At 42.9% G+C, this 18,595-nt stretch overlaps 1 protein-coding gene across 2 annotated transcripts in view; it reads right to left on the reverse strand.

Moving 5' to 3' along the window:
- Window positions 1–18,595, reverse strand: part of PTPRG (protein tyrosine phosphatase receptor type G) — a 572,884-nt gene that overhangs the window by 287,845 nt on the left and 266,444 nt on the right. For both annotated transcript variants that reach the window (XM_069736625.1, XM_069736626.1), the window contains exon 4: window positions 4,021–4,169. In XM_069736625.1, coding sequence (XP_069592726.1) covers window positions 4,021–4,169 — 149 coding nt within the window. The remainder of the gene's footprint in view (window positions 1–4,020; window positions 4,170–18,595) is intronic.

Raw genomic sequence — 18,595 nt, forward strand, 5'->3', positions numbered from 1 at the left:
TCCTGTAGAGCAACACCCGCTCCCACTTCCTGTACAGCAACACCTTCTCCCACTTCCTGTAGAGCAACACCCGCTCCCACTTCCTGTACAGCAACACCTTCTCCCACTTCCTGTAGAGCAACAGCTGCTCCTACTTCTTGTAGAGCAACACCACCTCCCACTTCCTGTAGTGTGAATAACTTGCCTCCACTTCCCACAATCTGTCTCGACATCTCAGCAGTAAGAGTGGGATGGCTCTTAACAACAGGCAGTTGATGGGAAGTTAGGCAGAAGGGGGGACACCATATGGCCAACAATATAGAGGAATTATTCTGGGATAGAACCACAATTTTTTACGTTATTTGCATAGTGTTCATTTATCCTTTGAGATCAAGCTAGCTAAAAATACAATGACCATTTAATTTTTAAAGTATCTTACAAAAAAATATTTTTTTAATAAATACTGTACTTAATAAATTAGTGACTTCAAGGAATAAGATTTATGAGCCAAGAATTCAATACCCCCTTTTTTTTCCCTCCATAGACAGGAGGTAATAACAGGCTATGGTTTGAGCTCGGCGGTGGGATCCGTTACCTGTAAAGCATCCTGATGGGATCTTACGCGGTGATATCGACAGACGCAGGCACATAATTGTACAAACACCGGACAGATGTCAGGCATTTACAAGCAGCCGGAGACCGGCTAATGTATCACAGACCTGACATCCCAAGTTTTTGCTGGGTTTGCATTTACTTTCTACAGAAACTATTCCACAAATTTCTCAGACGGAATCGTGACGAGTCAGCTATAACGTCCTTTCCTTCTTTATACCCCCGGGGTTGTGATTTGGAACAAATGGACACTCGTAACCCTGGTACACATCTGGATTCCTAATTAAATTCATGGCACATTTGCTTTTAAGTGGCACGAGGACGGAGCCAAGACGTGAGTGAGGGAAGGACAAGGAGAAAGACCCAATTAGGGAGAAAATACACAAAGTGATGGGTCAACCGGCTCAAAGACAGCTTTATTTTTGGTAAACGTAGTAACGCTAGTTAACAATCCCATCATAAAAGAATTGATTAGTAAGAATACTAATATATCTTCCGCTATACTCACTTCTACGAAGCTCGTGATTTTATAAAGAGGTTTTTCAGCAGCTGGGACAAAATAATACATATATAGTTGGAGTGATTGACAGTGCACTTGCTTCTAAAATATATGTATACTTTTTATAAGCAAGCGCACTGTCAGTCACTCCAACTAAAGAGATTAACAGTGGCAGATCTCGTAAAAACTAATATATTTCAGAAAGTTAACACATGGAGGCAGGGGAGAGGGTCAAACAGTGGACGACGGCCGTTTCGCGTGAATATAACGCTTCAAAGAATTTAGCCTCATTGCTTCTCGGCACCATACATTGGCACACCATACATCTGCCATCCATCGTTTTCAGGCGTATATGCCTACCGGAGGCGAACACCCAGGTGCAGTCTACTACGTCTCAGTGTCGGCCTCCAGGAGGGGTATACGCCCGGAAATGATGCACGACAGAACACATTCACTTTGCCGGCACCATTATACCCCGCCGACGCATAACTGGATTCGGATGGAAGCCTCAATGGGGCCCACAAACATGGAGAAAGGCGCATGTGAAAGCACCCAAGGATGCATGTAATAATCTGAATCCTTAATATCCAGCACATGAGCTTTTCTTACTTCCCTGGAAAGCCATTTCATATCTGATTGATATTAAGCTAAAAATCCCTCCCCTCTTTCTCATTAGAAAGAGTTTCTGCAGCAGCAGTGGTTAGTATACAGACTACTAGAAGACTAGAGGCTATGGTGCCTTCATGAGATGATAAGAAAAAACTATAGTGCAATCATAGTTTTCAAGTAAATGTATCCCCTCCAACTTAATGGGAATGTGTCATCAGAAAATGGACTTCTTATGCATGAATACCTGATTTAAACCTTATTATATACATTTTTAAACATGCATCTTATTTATAGCATTATTAAAAAAAAATCTTGCAGTTTTCACAATGGCCACTAGGTCTAATACAAGACTGACACTTCTTGTTCTGTACAAATTAATTTTCAGCAGCGTCATTATCATTACAGGTAAAGTCACATTTTAAAGTAACACCTCTATATACAGTAAACACAGGGTCCACCATTCACAATAGGCGATGTCACAGCTCACCTCCTCCTCCTGTACAATGACTGATAACACCTCTATATACAGTAGATAACACAGGATCCACCATTCACAATAGGTGATGTCACAGCTCACCTCCTCCTCCTGTACAATGACTGATAACACCTCTATATACAGTAGATAACACAGGATCCACCATTCACAATAGGTGATGTCACAGCTAACCTCCTCCTCCTGTACAATGACTGATAACACCTCTATATACAGTAGATAACACAGGATCCACCATTCACAATAGGTGATGTCACAGCTCACCTCCTCCTCCTGTACAATGACTGATAACACCTCTATATACAGTAGATAACACAGGATCCACCATTGACAACAGGTGATATCACAGCTCACCTCCTCCTGTACAATGACTGATAACACCTCTATATACAGTAGATAACACAGGATCCACCATTCACAATAGGTGATGTCACAGCTCACCTCCTCCTCCTGTACAATGACTGATAACACCTCTATATACAGTAGATAACACAGGATCCACCATTCACAATAGGTGATGTCACAGCTCACCTCCTCCTCCCCGTGTACAGTGACTGATAACACCTCTATATACAGTAGATAACACAGGATCCACCATTCACAATAGGTGATGTCACAGCTCACCTCCTCCTCCTGTACAATGACTGATAGCACCTCTATATACAGTAGATAACACAGGATCCACAATTCACAATAGGTGATGTCACAGCTCACCTCCTCCTCCTGTATAATGACTGATAACACCTCTATATACCGTAGACAACACAGGATCCACCATTCACAATAGATGTCACAGCTCACCTCCTCCTCCTGTACAATGACTGATAACACCTCTATATACAGTAGATAACACAGGATCCACTATTCACAATAGGTGATGTCACAGCTCACCTCCCCCTCCTGTACAATGACTGATAACACCTCTATATACAGTAGATAACACAGGATCCACCAGTCACAATAGGTGATGTCACAGCTCACCTCCTCCTCCTGTACAATGACTGATAACACCTCTATATACAGTAGATAACACAGGATCCACCAGTCACAATAGGAGATGTCACAGCTCACCTCCTCCTCCTGTACAATGACTGATAACACCTCTATATACAGTAGATCACACAGGATCCACCATTCACAATAGGTGATGTCACAGCTCACCTCCTCCTCCTGTAGAATGACTGATAACACCTCTATATACAGTAGGTAACACAGGATCCACCATCCACAATAGGTGATGTCACAGCTCACCTCCTCCTCCTGTACAATGACCTTTGTCTAGATCAAAGCATGCCTGGATATATTTTCTGCAAAAGTCAATAGGATTCCTTGCTGCCAATGTTACATGAAAGCTAAAAAGAACAATACTATTGGAACAAGTTGACAACATGAAAACTGCGAGACTTCGGAGGATTGTATTTTTTTTTTTTAGAATAGATTGTGATCTGAAAAAAATGCATTTAACATAAAACCTGATAGAAACAATGGATCATTTTCTGATTACAAATTGCCTTTAAGGAAGAGATTCTGCAGCAGGTGGGGTTTATTATCACCCAAGATATATGCTAGGAGTATACACACATTTACATGTTACATCTTCATTATGCCGCTATAATGAAGGCAGCATGGCAGCTGCTGCAGTGTTTCTGGGTACACGGTGCCATCATTAATCCCCCGGTACCTCGAGTACAGAAATCTATAATTCAGGAGAAGCCTGCGATGCATGTAAAGCCAGGATATGTTTTAATAAGTGTCTGACAAGGCTTCTCGGGCCCAGTCTATACAGTGAGTGACGGCCACTTAGTGATACAATGGTGTCTCCGCTCACCTCCACGGGGAATCTTCTGCCGTTGATACTGTGCTCGGAGCCCGCTGATGCATTGCTTTGACCCCAGTGGAATTCCACTTTCTCTGCCTTAAACCTGCCCGGCAGCCCTGCACCACTGATGTAATAATCATCCTTCAGGAGAATGGCAACTGTAGAGGAAAAAAAGAGAAGGAAAACAAGATATTGTCAGAAGGCATACAACATACAACAGTTAAGAAATTGGTCTTTGCGAGACATCGAATGAGCGGATGACGCCTCATCACGTGTGTACGGCACGGGATCATGCGTTATGGCCGTCTTACGAGATCATGGATCATTGCCTGGAGATTTATCCTTGTCTAAATATTGGAAAGACCATCTTGTCATTTCTTCTTCTACCTCAGACCGGTTTTACGCAATCTTTGAGGCTGTTTGAGTTTGGGTCCAGAAATCACGATATGTGTATGCACCGTAAAATTCGGCATGGTGAAGCCGGCCTTAGAGGAGCCTCATCCATCTGCTCTGGCATAATTTTGTTCCACCAAGTTCAAAGGGTTTTCCTTCCTCATAACTTTATGTCATCACTTTATTACCAATTCTCCTAGAAAAAAAAATGGAGGAGAACTCCAGGACGAGTTTGCAAATCTCTTCGAATGCATTTCCAGAAGTTTCTTGTGTCAGAGTCTCAGTCGTTCATAAGAACCAAGCAGTCCATCATGCTTTATGATCACTGGAGGTCCAACATCACAGACCAACAATGACCCCAACAATATACAGGACATGGTTCTGGTGAAGAACTGCGTCCCGTTCTAATTTCTTGCTGTACATCAGTACTCCATGACACCTGACCGTGGCTTCCACCATTGCCGCAGTTTGCATCAATAACTGAAGGCCCAAGTGCAGGAGATACCCCATTGAAGGAACTCCGCACTACACTAGGCCATGAACAACAGTGAGACCAGAACCTTAGAATAAAACTGCAGGACAATGGGATCACACTTGAGTTGGTGCAAATCGATTCGCATGTCCCATTCCATTGGCCATGAATGTAATCTATGGACGATGGACGGGAACCATTAGAGCCAACGCCTACCCTGCCAACATCAGTGGCTCTTTCCATTAGCCGACCTGGAGCAACATCACATCACCATGATGACGTCAGCTGGTCGAAAGAAGAGTTGCCGATTCTGTCAGTTAAGAGGAGATACCACGACTCCCTAGCCATGGCCACAGACCACCGTCATGGCCAACGGAATCGGATGTACGAATAAATTTGCACCAACTGTAAATCACACCCATTTAAAAAATAAATGACCATAAGGTGTCCATGTATTACATCCACACTACGAACAGTTAAATTCAAGTACAATGCTCCCGTCTAAGTGAAGGTCTTAATCATCAATCACCTTCCTATGGTCATCGGACGTAAAAAAAAGTTCTATGGGTTACAGGGAACAGTAATCTTATCAGCTCAGTACAAGAGTGTAACAGAGGATCGAATAATGGAAGCTATAAAATATTTGTTTATGTAAAGACCCGGATGTCTAATTATAAGACTTGCTCAACTTTTTGAACATCTCTAACAGCTGAAATTGTTGTAAAAATAAAAAAAGGGGGAAAAAGAAAACCCACACTTCCTTCGATTCCCTTCCACCGCAAATGGAGTCAATCAGTGGCTTCAGTTGGGAAGCTTGCAGTTGAGGGTGGTGACTTTCTACCAAGGTCATGTGAATGATTGATGGACCTTAATTACCATAAGGGGTGAGCAATGGTTCTTTAATGCTTTAAAATAACTTTTGCTGTTTGGAAACCTTTGGACAATTCCTTTAAATGGATTTTTGGAAAGGCCGTGAGCTTGAGACTCTCCATTTACAGTCATAAATGGTTCTGGCCTTAATCAATGAAAGAAAAGAAACACCATCAGCTCACCAACCATAATCAAGTGTCCATGGATTCAGTGACTGCGCGATGCATGGGTCCGGCATCTCCGATTAGGCAAATGTGGGTGAAGGTATTGGAGATCCAGCACCAGAACCGTAAAAAAAAAATTAAATTCTTTATTGGATCAGCATTATAAACCAAATAAAACAAGCTGAAAGGAACACGGGTTTCAGACAGTGACGGCCTTACTCATGGGTTTATCTAGGAGTAAGGACATCACTGTCCGAAACGTGTAATGTATTGTGTCCCTTTCAGCTTTGGTTTACAAAACTAATCCAATAATTACTTTATTGTTCTGGATTTGCACTATCTTCACCCATAATAAAATGTCCATGGATTCATAGATTGTGCGATCCGTGGGTCCATAGGGCCAGCATTTCTGAGTAGGCAAATGTGGGTGAAGGTAGTGGAGATCCAGCACCGGAACCGTAAAAAAAAGAAAAATTCTTTATCGGATCAGCATTATAAACCAAATAAAACAAGCCGAAAGGAACACTAAATTCCATACGGGTTTCAGACAGTGACGGCCCTACTCATGGGTTTATCTAGGAGTAAGGACATCACTGTCCGAAATGTGTAAGTTGTTTTGTGTCCCCTTTCAGCTTTGGTTTATAATGCTGATCCAATAATTACTTTATGGCTCTGGATTTCCACTATCTTCACCCACGTTAAGTCAATTAAAATGAATCGATGTTTAGTAAAGATTTCGGCAGATAAAAACATAAAAAGGAACGTGAAATTTAAAACGTAGAAAGAAAGAACATATTCCTGTAATACTTTTTATATATTTCTCCAGAAGGAGAAGAAACAATTAAGAAATGTCATTTGTCTTGAAGCTCCCTTTTCCTTTTCTAACCCACTGTCCAGTGTCTGACTGCAGCAGGAGCCTCTCCATTCTGCTCAGTCCGCAGTAAGACAAAAAGATCGTTGGGTTCCAATTTCTAAATTGTTCCTGAGCTGAAAAAGTTAGAGATCATCAAGAAAAATAACCCTCTGCAAGATATCAAGAAGTCTGTTGGTTTTAAATCCATGCAAAAATTAAAAAAAAAAAAAAAAAGTCTGCAGACTGAAAAACACATTAAAGAGACATTAAAACTTGAAAAGTGAACAAAAGGCTTATCGACCTAGACAGCGAGTTACTGAACGAATTGAGACTAGCTATTGTGAGATGTGCGGATGAGCTATGACAGAAGCAAGATCACGTCGTGGATTGGCAGGAAATGACCAGAAAAGGAAAAATGTAAAAAAAAAAGCGGAGGAGGAGGAGGAGGAGGAGAAGTGAAAGATGTTGAAGTTTCTCTACTTCTTCGCCCATGATTGATGCTTTTAAAGCCTGGGCCTTGTATGACTGATGTATTGAAACGCATAATGAGCTCTATCCGCCCCATGCATTTTTTTTATTTTTTCCAACATCAGGTTAATGGAAGACAGCGATGTATCAAGCTACAAGAATAAATCGAGCTACAAGAATAAAACGCCGTTTCCTGATCAATGGCGGAGCGAGGCACCGCGGAGCATCCCACGACGGACGCTCACTGATCAGCAGATCGATACTATACTGATATTACGCTTTGAGTTGAATCTTCTGATTGTTCTCACAGTCATCACTGAGCAAAACTTGGTTCAAACAAAAGGTCAATCTATAATCCCTGCGAAAAGATGAAATCAATCCTTTTCACAAAATCGAGAAAGATGGTTCATTACAGGGGGGAGGAGGATCTGACAGAGTGCGAAAGCCACACATGCAAGGGCGAGTCTAACTGGTGGATAGGGGAAATTGGAGACACCCGTGACTGTCGGATGGGTCACCATGATTTTTAAAGTTCCATCAAGTTCCCAACTGGATGATTGAGAAGATAAGCAGCTGCTTTACCTAGAAAAAAAAAATGGATCCAATAGGAATCTGGGGCGACAATTTTTGTCAGCCTTTTTAAAACAGATTTTGTTCAAGAGACTAATCAAACCGTAAAAGGATAATATGCATTGGGAATTAGCAAATAGTTTATTAGAAATGATAAAATCTAACAAAGTCGTAGGAAAGCGTGAGAGCCAGACAGAGAGCATGAGCCAAAGCCGGATAGAGAAAGCAGACGAGAGATCCAGAGTCACCCAGAGAGAAGTCAAACCAGAATGAGCATAACAGACAGAGAGCAGGCAAGCAGGCGAGTGGGCCAGACAGAAAGAGAGCAAACGAGAGAGAAAAAGAGCAGGCGAGCGAGCCCGACAAAGAAAGAGCAAGTGAGCGAGTCAGACAAAGAAAAAAAAAAGAGCAAGAGAGCCAGACAGAAACAAAGAGCAGGTGAGTCCGCCAAACAAAGAAAGAAAGCGTAAGCGAGCGAGCCAGACAAAGAAGGAAAGAGCAAGCAAGCGAGACAAAAAGGGCATGCGAGCAAGCTTGACAGGAAGAGAAGGCGAACGAGCCAGACAGAAACAAAGAGAGCAGGCAAGTGAGCCAGACAAAAAGAAAGAGCAAGAGATCGGGCCAGACAAAGAAAAAGAGCAGGTGAGCAAGCGAGACAAAAAAAAGAGCATGTGAGCAAGCCAGATAAAAAGAAAGAAGTTGAGAGCGAGCCAGACAAAGAAAAAGCAGGCGAGTGAGCCAGACAGAAACAAAGAGCAGGTGAGTCAGCCAGAAAAGAAATAAAGAGCAAGCGAGCGACACAAATAATAAAAAAGCAGGCAAGCGAGCAAGACAAAGAAAGAAAGCAAGAGCGAGCATGCGAGACAAAAAGGGCATGTGAGCAAGCCAGACAGAAAGAAGGTGAACGAGCCAGACAAAAGGTACCTTCACACTGAGCAACTTTAGAACGATAACGATAGCGATCCGTGACGTTGCAGCGTCCTAGATAGCGATATCGTTGTGTTTGACACGCAGCAGCGATCAGGATCCTGCTGTGACATCGCTGGTCGGAGCTAGAAGGCCAGAACTTTATTTCGTCGCTGGATCACCCGCTGACATCGCTGAATCGGCGTGTGTGACGCCAATCCAGCGATGTGTTCACTTGTAACCAGGGTAAACATCAGGTTACTAAGCGCAGGGCCGCGCTTAGTAACCCGATGTTTACCCTGGTTACCATTGTAAATGTAAAAAAAAAAAAACACTACATACTTACATTCTGGTGTCTGTCGCGTCCCCCGGCGTCAGCTTCCCTGCACTGTGTCAGCGCCGGCCGGCCGTAAGGAAGAGCAAAGCGGTGACATCACCGCTGTGCTTTACGACCGGCGCTTACACAGTGCAGGGAAGCGGACGCCGGGGGACGCGACAGACACCGGAATGTAAGTATGTAGTGTTTTTTTTTTACATTTACAATGGTAACCAGGGTAAACATCGGGTTACTAAGCGCGGCCCTGCGCTTAGTAACCCGATGTTTACCCTGGTTACCCGGGGAATTCGGCATCGTTGGTCGCTGGAGAGCTGTCTGTGTGACAGCTCTCCAGCGACCACACAACGACTAAACAGCGACGCTGCAGCGATCTGCATCGTTGTCTATATCGCTGCAGCATCGCTTAATGTGACGGTACCTAAAGAACAAGCAGGTGAGCAAACCAGACAGAAAGGGCATGTGCTCAAGCCAGACAAAAAAAAACAAAGAAAGAGCAGGTGAGTGAGCCAGACAGAAAGAAAGAGCATGCAAGCGAGCCAGACAAAGAAAAAGAGCAGGCTAGCAAGCCAGACAGAAAGAGAAGGTGAGCGAGTCAGACAGAAAGCGCTGGCGAGCAAGACAAAGGGAGCAGGCGAGTGAGCCAGGCAGAGAAAGTGAGCACCAGGCTGACAGAGGGAGTCAAAGCAGGACAGCAAGCGAGAGCAAAATAATAGCCAGAGAGCGGAAGAGTGAGCTAGAGTATGCCAAAAAAAAAATCAAGCAAGACAAAAGACCAGGCTGAGGAAGGCTGGGGATCATCAGCATCATCTCAAACATTCGCTCAGTTGCTTTTAAAGAGATTTTGTCAGCAGAAAATGACTGCTCAAACCTAGCACAGTCACATGGTACATCATGTCGCAGCCACGCAGTTCAGAGCGCCTTCCCATCTTCTTGTTTCCCATCTATCTCTGCCATTCTTGATCTCCTGTAAACAAACCTTTGCGATGACCGACTCCCTTTAACCCCCTATAAAATCCATAGCAGGTAGGAGATTTCTCTGCAATCAGCGCAATCATCGATAGGTTGTGTACGGCACTCAGCCCGGTATAAGCTTAACACAAATTATCAGTTTAACCGGAACTTGTGGTGTTATCTGTGGGACTAATTAACGTCTTTACCAACAGATTATTGTGGAGCAAGAAAGAAAATAATAGGTTTAACCCGATGAAAATAATCCTGGCCATAAATATAATTTACAACCAAGTCCTGCCCATAACAAATAAGTTTACATTTATACATTCAGCCCTTAAATATTTATCACGGATCAATATGGGATAACATTTACTTTAATATTCATTATATGGTTCATTGTAGCATTGATCTCGCCTAACAATTATCATCCTAAAATGTGAATTCTTTTTTTTTACTCCATTACAATCAGCGGCTCCCCCATAATTATAAGATCATCTTAGATTTGGTTTCTTGCTTATCGCAGTAAGATACCAGCTCTGACAAACGCTTTCAGATTTCAGCTTTTTCAAACACAAAGTTTCATAGAAACTTTCATGGAACATTAAAAGCAGTGAAATTCCATCAATAATCTGATATCTTGTGAGATTGTATCCAGAAGGGAGCGATTCTCCGGAAATTAGGCGGATTCACTCCATTCTGCCAATAGATCCAAATAACACTGGTCAAGATTGAAAGTGTCCAGATCGCAGCGAAAAGACATTGCATAGTGTTGGAAGGTCTCTCTGGACATAAAAGCATACTAAATAAAGGGTTAAAAATGTTTTTTCTTTGCTACCTGCTCCTATATACCACTGCGACCTGCCCCTATATACCACTGCTACCTGCTCCTATATACCACTGCTACCTGCCCCTATATACCACTGCTACCTGCCCCTATATACCACTGCTACCAGCCCTTATATACCACTGTTACCTGCCCCCATATACCACTACCTGCTCCTATATACCACTGCTACCTGCCTCTATATACCACTACCTGCTCCTATATACCACTGCTACCTGCCCCTATATACCACTGCTACCTGCTTCTATATACCACTGTTACCTGCCCCTATATACCACTGCTACCTGCTTCTATATACCACTGCTACCTGCCCCTATATACCACTGCTACCAGCCTCTATATACCATCTACCACTGCTGCCTGCCTCTATATACCATCTACCACTGCTGCCTGCCTCTATATACCATCTACCACTGCTACCTCTGTCCTGTGTAGCTAATCTAGTCTTGTGTAGCTAATCCTGTCCTGTGTACAGTATCACACAAGATAGGATTAGATACACGGCGCACCACAGTATCACACAGGACAGGATTAGATACACGGCTCAGCAGTCAGTATCTAATCCTCTCCTATGCACTCCTCTCCCCCCTGCGTGTCTTTCCCCATTGTGATTTATTATTTTTGTTGTGGGATATGAGGGAGTCGAGGATTATGTATTCGGTATGGTATAAAAAAGATTAATAAAGGACTTTATTCTGGCCGAGTCTTTATTTACAATGCATGTGAGATCTATGTGGCAGCATTATGGGTGATCTATATGGCGGTATTATGTGAGAAGCATATGGTGGTATGTGAGAACACTGGCGGTATTATGTGTGATCTATATGGCGGTATTATGTGAGAACACTATGGCAGTATTATCTTCAGAAAGCGGACCCATTCTATGGTGGTTCTGGCTGAGCACCTGCACACGGGTCTGGGGTAATAGAAGGTAAAGCATGACCTCCAGTTACGTGTAGTCAGGGGAAGGCTGGTGAGGCAGCTGAAGAGAGGGGTCTCATTTTTATCGTTACTATATGGCTACATTTCCTTCCCAGCGTCACCCCGTACTTCGCCTGTCGCCTCACACATCGCCAGGACAGGATCTGAGGAGGGGAATGGGGTCTGCATGCAAAGTCTGTATCAGACCAGGCCATCAAGCCGCAGAAATGTTTCCTGGATTTCTGTGGAGCAGACGGTCCATCCATGTGTATAAAAGACAGCGCTCTATGTACAATCCCTGGCTGCTCCGCGCACCAAACAGGGGGCCCCTATAGACCAGCACACTGCTCTCCTGAAATACTCTGTGCTGTTGTCACCCTGCTTCCTCCACCACATATCTCCCAGAATCCTTGCTGCCTGCCATCCTTGGTGACTGTCTACTTGTCAGTATAAGGCTGCCGTCACACTATCAGTATTTGGTTTGTATTTTACCTCAGTATTTGTAGCCAAAACCAGGAGTGGGTGATAAATGCAGACGTGGTGCATATGTTTCTATTATACTTTTCCTCTATTTGTTCCACTCCTGGTTTTGGCTTACAAATACTGAGGTAAAATACTGACCAAATACTGATAGTGTGACGGCAGCCATACTCTGCAGTCACCAACAAAATGGCTGCTCACTGGGTTCCTGAATATCATCCTCTCTAATCCCTTAGCAAACACCCAGAAGGGGAGGAGAGGAGACATCACACAGGTCAGCAGACTCCGCCCATAATTACTGCAGTGCTGTAATGTGAGCTAGTTGTACACTAGGTTTTTCTGAAATTTCAGCAGCTGCTCCCCCTAGTGTTTAAAAGTGGAAATTCCAAAACTTTTCAAATTATTTTTCATATTTTACTAAATTATAAACAAATGATAATATTTTTTAAGAAAATGTAATCATTAATTATTTACATTTTTACAATTTCTGAAAAAAAATTTTTTTGATGGCACCTTCCCTTTAAAAGGGACCGTCCATTATTCTTATACTTCTGACCTTTCTGTAGGAAAGGTAATCATCATCAGATCAGTGGAGGTCTGACAACCGGAAAACCTGTACATGCAGAAAATATAATATATTCGTGTTAGCGTGTGTGTTTATATCAGTGTGTGTGCTGTATAAAGACACACTAATACGGATCTATAAACACACACTGATCTATAAACACACACTAACATACAAACACACACTAACTGACATACAAACACACTGATCTATAAACACACACACACTAACTGAGATACAAACACACACTGATCTATAAACACACACTAACATACAAACACACTGATCTATAAACACACTAACATACAAACACACACTAACACTGACATACAAACACACACTGATCTATAAACACACACTAATACGGATATATAAACACATACTGATCTATAAACACACACTAGCACTGACACACACACTGATCTATAAACACACACACTAACAGACACAAACACACACTGATCTATAAGCACACTAACATACAAACACACACTGATCTATAAACACACACTAACACTGACATACAAACACACACTGATCTATAAACACACACTAACACTGACATACAAATACACACTGATCTATAAACACACACTAACACTGACATACAAACACACACTGATCTATAAACACACACTAACATACAAACACACTGATCTATAAACACACACTAACATACAAACACACACTAGCACTGACATACAAACACACACTGATTGATGAACACACACATACGACCACTGATATACAGGGTTAGCGAATGTGTGTGTATACATCAGTGTATGTATATCTGTGCGTGTTTGTTTTGTATATCCGTGAGAGTATGTGTTTCTATGACTCACTGACACTAATCTATAAACACACACATATATAAATGCACACACACTCACTAACACTATATCAGTGTTAGCGTGTTTACATCAGTGTTTCAATGCGCTATATAAACACTAACATTGATATATAAACACGCACTAATACTGATGTATAGTGTTAGTGAGTGTGTCTTTACAGATCAGTGTGTGTTTATATAACACAAACACTGATATACAAACACTGATTGATATATAGTGTTACCGAAATGTGTGAGTCATGACTGTTATTTGTCCTGGGACCAGGGACACCGTCCCTGTCCCTATCACTAGAGGCGCCCTAGCTCGCCCTATTCCCCGGGATACTTCTGAAGGTGAAGATACCAAGGCCACCACCCTTGCCTTATCGCCTGTATCTGCCCTTCATCTGTTCCCTTCCCCCACCCAGGGAATAGGGGGCACTGCCATGCACAGCAGTACACCAAACAGATGAACAAGGCATCACAAACAGGGGCAACTGAAAATACCAAGCATACAAATATTCACTCACATTTAACAGAGGAATGCACTGGGGAGTGGAGGATGGGGAAAAACCAAAGTATGAGGAGGGAAGGGAATTAGAGAAGTGTTTTGGGGGTTATATGAGAAGGAGTTTGGAGAAGTTATCTCTAACCCATGCAGCATATGCTAGCTCAGACAATGTGTGTCAGTCATGGCCCACATTATATAGGGGATGGGAGGGACTAACCGAGCTCAGCCGAGAGCCCAGACTCCCAGAGCCCCCAACATGGCCGATTAACCCCTGTACTGCCAAAATAAACCACCACTGTTTAAAACGCAGGTGAAGTGCTTCTAATAAGTGCAGGTATAGGAGAAATCAGACAATCTGGTCTTCTGACTCCTCTCTGTTGCGGTAACCCCGTGACAGTGTGTTTATAGATCAGCGTTAGTGTGTGTATATATCTGTGTGTTTGTATAGCAGTATGAGAGTGCGTTTATATATTGGTGTTAGTGAAAAACACACATGGTCACACTGATATACAAAACACACACACTAACATTAATATATAGACACACTGCTCCATACACTGTAGTGGCTGCTAAGATGTGCTGCAGCTTCACTATTGAAGAGCATGAGAGCTGAGCTGCAGTACCCGCAGTGACCACTACATGGTGTATGGAGCTGAGCTGCAGTACCCGGCAGCGACCACTACATGGTGTATGGAGCTGAGCTGCAGTACCCGGCAGCGACCACTACATGGTGTATGGAGCTGAGCTGCAGTACCCGGCAGTGACCACTACATGGTGTATGGAGCTGAGCTGCAGTACCCGGCAGCGACCACTGCATGGTGTATGGAGCTGAGCTGCAGTACCCGGCAGTGACCACTACATGGTGTATGGAGCTGAGCTGCAGTACCTGGCAGTGACCACTACATGGTGTATGGAGCTGAGCTGCAGTACCCGGCAGTGACCACTACATGGTGTATGGAGCCGAGCTGCAGTACCCGGCAGTGACCACTACATGGTGTATGGAGCCGAGCTGCAGTACCCGGCAGTGATCACTACATGGTGTATGGAGCCGAGCTGCAGTACCCGGCAGTGACCACTACATGGTGTATGGAGCTGAGCTGCAGTACCCGGCAGTGACCACTACATGGTGTATGGAGCTGAGCTGCAGTACCCGGCAGTGATCACTACATGGTGTATGGAGCTGAGCTGCAGTACCCGGCAGTGACCACTACATGGTGTATGGAGCTGAGCTGCAGTACCCGGCAGTGACCACTACATGGTGTATGGAGCCGAGCTGCAGTACCCGGCAGTGAACACTACATGGTGTATGGAGCTGAGCTGCAGTATCCGGCAGTGACCACTACATGGTGTATGGAGCCGAGCTGCAGTACCCGGCAGTGACCACTACATGGTGTATGGAGCCGAGCTGCAGTACCCGGCAGTGACCACTACATGGTGTATGGAGCCGAGCTGCAGTACCCGGCAGTGATCACTACATGGTGTATGGAGCTGAGCTGCAGTACCCGGCAGTGACCACTACATGGTGTATGGAGCTGAGCTGCAGTACCCGGCAGTGACCACTACATGGTGTATGGAGCTGAGCTGCAGTACCCGGCAGTGACCACTACATGGTGTATGGAGCAATGCTGTTCCACTCTGTAGACCATTTCCAGCCGTAGTTGAGAACAGCTGACGGCGGAAGGTGTGTGGGTGCAGACCCCCAATATTATGATATTCATGACCCACCCTGCTGATTGGACATCCATGTAGAAGTGGTGAACCACCCCCTTAAAATTCTGAATTTTAAAAGGGGTATCCCACCTTGAAGTAGATGATAAACACTAGATTATTAGTGGTCCAATTTCAAGCGACTATCTTCCCCATCTACAAGACCGAGGTTAGCATTAGCTTGAAGACAGGTGGTCAAGCACGCACCCCAGCTACATTTTGGTAATCGGTGGGGGTCCTAATATTCCAATCGCCACCAGTTTATCACATTTAATCTTTTTTTTCTTTATTTGAAGAAAATATCTTGAATTTTTTAATCTGGATTTCATAGAAGTATTTTCTACATTCTAACAGCGAGTCCCCGTGACACAAGTAATACAAAGAGCAGCAATAATCTTAGTCTACAAATTAATAATTTAAGGCGTTTAATGCCATTTCTATTTACATAGAGCACAATTAGGGGAGAAAAATCTGCTTTAAATAAAAAAAAAAAAAAAACACAGTTATGCGACTCAAAATAATAAGGTGCATTCAAATATTTGCATTGAACGCGAACTGTTTTTTTTGGAGAGGCTGCGCTGTGTGTGTATCGGATAAGGTGGAAGACACAATGGGGATGTAATAGCATTGTATAAATACTGCATTAGATGGAAGTGATTAATCGGACTCTTGGAGGTCATTTTACTTGTAGCATAGATAAATAATTTAAAGAACCTCTGGAAGGATTTACAGTCTGAAATGTTCCGCTAATAGCCGGGGGTTACAAGATTTTGTTTTTGCGCTAAGTGTTCCAGGTAGATCTGTCCGTGCTGCTTTATCAAGGAATAAGCGTGAGCGATGTGGACTGATCACCAGCCCATCCGAATAAAAACCTTCTATATATAAATGTTCACTATGTTAACTGTGCCAGACAAAGAGGAACCATCATTAGAAAATGACCTATTGTTTAAATCAGTATTTTATAATAATTAATTTTTCCTTTCTTTTTTTTTTAAATAATTTTTGGCAATTTTCTTGTTTTTCATAGCAAAGTCTATATTAAAAATGTTGTAGGCTTTTTTAAACTAACTTCCTGTTGTATCAGGAAATAACACCTGTACATAGCCACAATGGTCAAGCCCTATATTTTGTATTGAAGCATCCAACAAGCGTGTGCAAAGAGAATTGTGAAGGAACAAGAAACAGTGTCAGCTGTGACATCCTCTACTGTGACTGGTAGATTCTAGGTTATCAAGCTGTGCTACTTGTTATTGTAATGCTGCCTCTGCTGATAACTTCCTGTTGTATCAGGAAATAACACCTGTACATAGCCACAATGGTCAAGCCCTATATTTTGTATTGAAGCATCCAACGAGCGTGTGCAAAGAGAATTGTGAAGGAACGAGAAACAGTGTCAGCTGTGACATCCTCTACTGTGACTGGTAGATCCGAGGTTATCAAGCTGTGCTACTTGTTATTGTAATGCTGCCTCTGCTGATAAGGAGCCTGCTGAAAACGCTTTCAGAAATGTCAAGAAGAATGGGGCTAACAAAGCCCCAATGACCAGAGTAAAAAGTGCTACTTTTGTTTGTTTTTGTTTTGAATAAAGATTGTGATATAGGCGGAGGGCATTGCATTTTTTACTTTTTTTTTTTTTTAATACGTGGAACACAAAAACCTGATTTAAACAATATATTCTTTTATGCTGATAACTTTTCTTTAAAGAGCACAGATCAAGATCCCAAACCTTTCATGTCCTAATTGGGTCGCCGCGTCACTAGCGCAATGAGAAAAATGACACCTGTCTTGTAGTAATCCGATGTGCCAGCGCTGAGATATCGAGCTTTGAAGCCACATGCAAATTTATCAGGAAGTGCTCTCCGACTACTGACACGCCCCCAATGCACTTCATAACTAATTTGCATGTGGCTTCAAAAGCTTGATTTCTCAGCCCTGGCACATCCGATTTCTACAAGACAGGTGTCATTTTTCTTGTTGGGCGAGGAGCTATACAGCCGTGCAACTAGTTTCGGTAATAAAATTGTCCCGAGACATCACCTTTAATATCTTTTTCAAGACCATTGTATCAAAAAGCAGAGCAGATATTTGTGGCCATATGTTTAGCCGTGACATCCGTCCTATAAACCATTATTTAATCAGAGCACGGACCGTCATGACCAGGCTCACAACAAGTCTGAGGCCTTGGAAGGATACCACGTCTGGGCGCCAAACCAATAAGCCAGAATATTAAAACGCAGGATTTGGTGGTTTCACAGAATTTATAGACCCCGTGGCTTTGATCCAGATCATTTTGTTTAGTTGTATATTAAATAAAAAAAACCCTAGCATCCCGTTACTCGCAGATAGGCGAGCGGTGATTTATGTGGCAGATGTAAGTGAATAATAGGGTGCATGAGAATGCAATCTTGGAAAATGGACTGAGAGTAGCGGAGCAATAAACCTCTCTGTATCCCTCCACTTTAATCACCCTAAACCAAGTTAATGTCCCCCGCACTCACTACTGGGATATTGAGTTTCCCATCACAGCTGTGAGATTTTATTGAAAAAGTGCATCATAATTAACCTGATTTTTTCACTTGAAATATTATGCTCAACCTCCTCACTGTGGTTATTGGATGGGGTGTAGTACATCACTGTGACCAGCAGATGTCCTCACCACCAATTAAAAGCAGGTAAGACCTTTAGTAAATTTTTTTTTTTTTTTTTTAGATATTTATTATTTTCTAGGAATAGTTAATTATCT

The sequence above is a fragment of the Ranitomeya imitator genome, chromosome 8 (assembly GCF_032444005.1).
Source record: "Ranitomeya imitator isolate aRanImi1 chromosome 8, aRanImi1.pri, whole genome shotgun sequence".
Classification (NCBI taxonomy): Eukaryota; Metazoa; Chordata; class Amphibia; order Anura; family Dendrobatidae; genus Ranitomeya; species Ranitomeya imitator.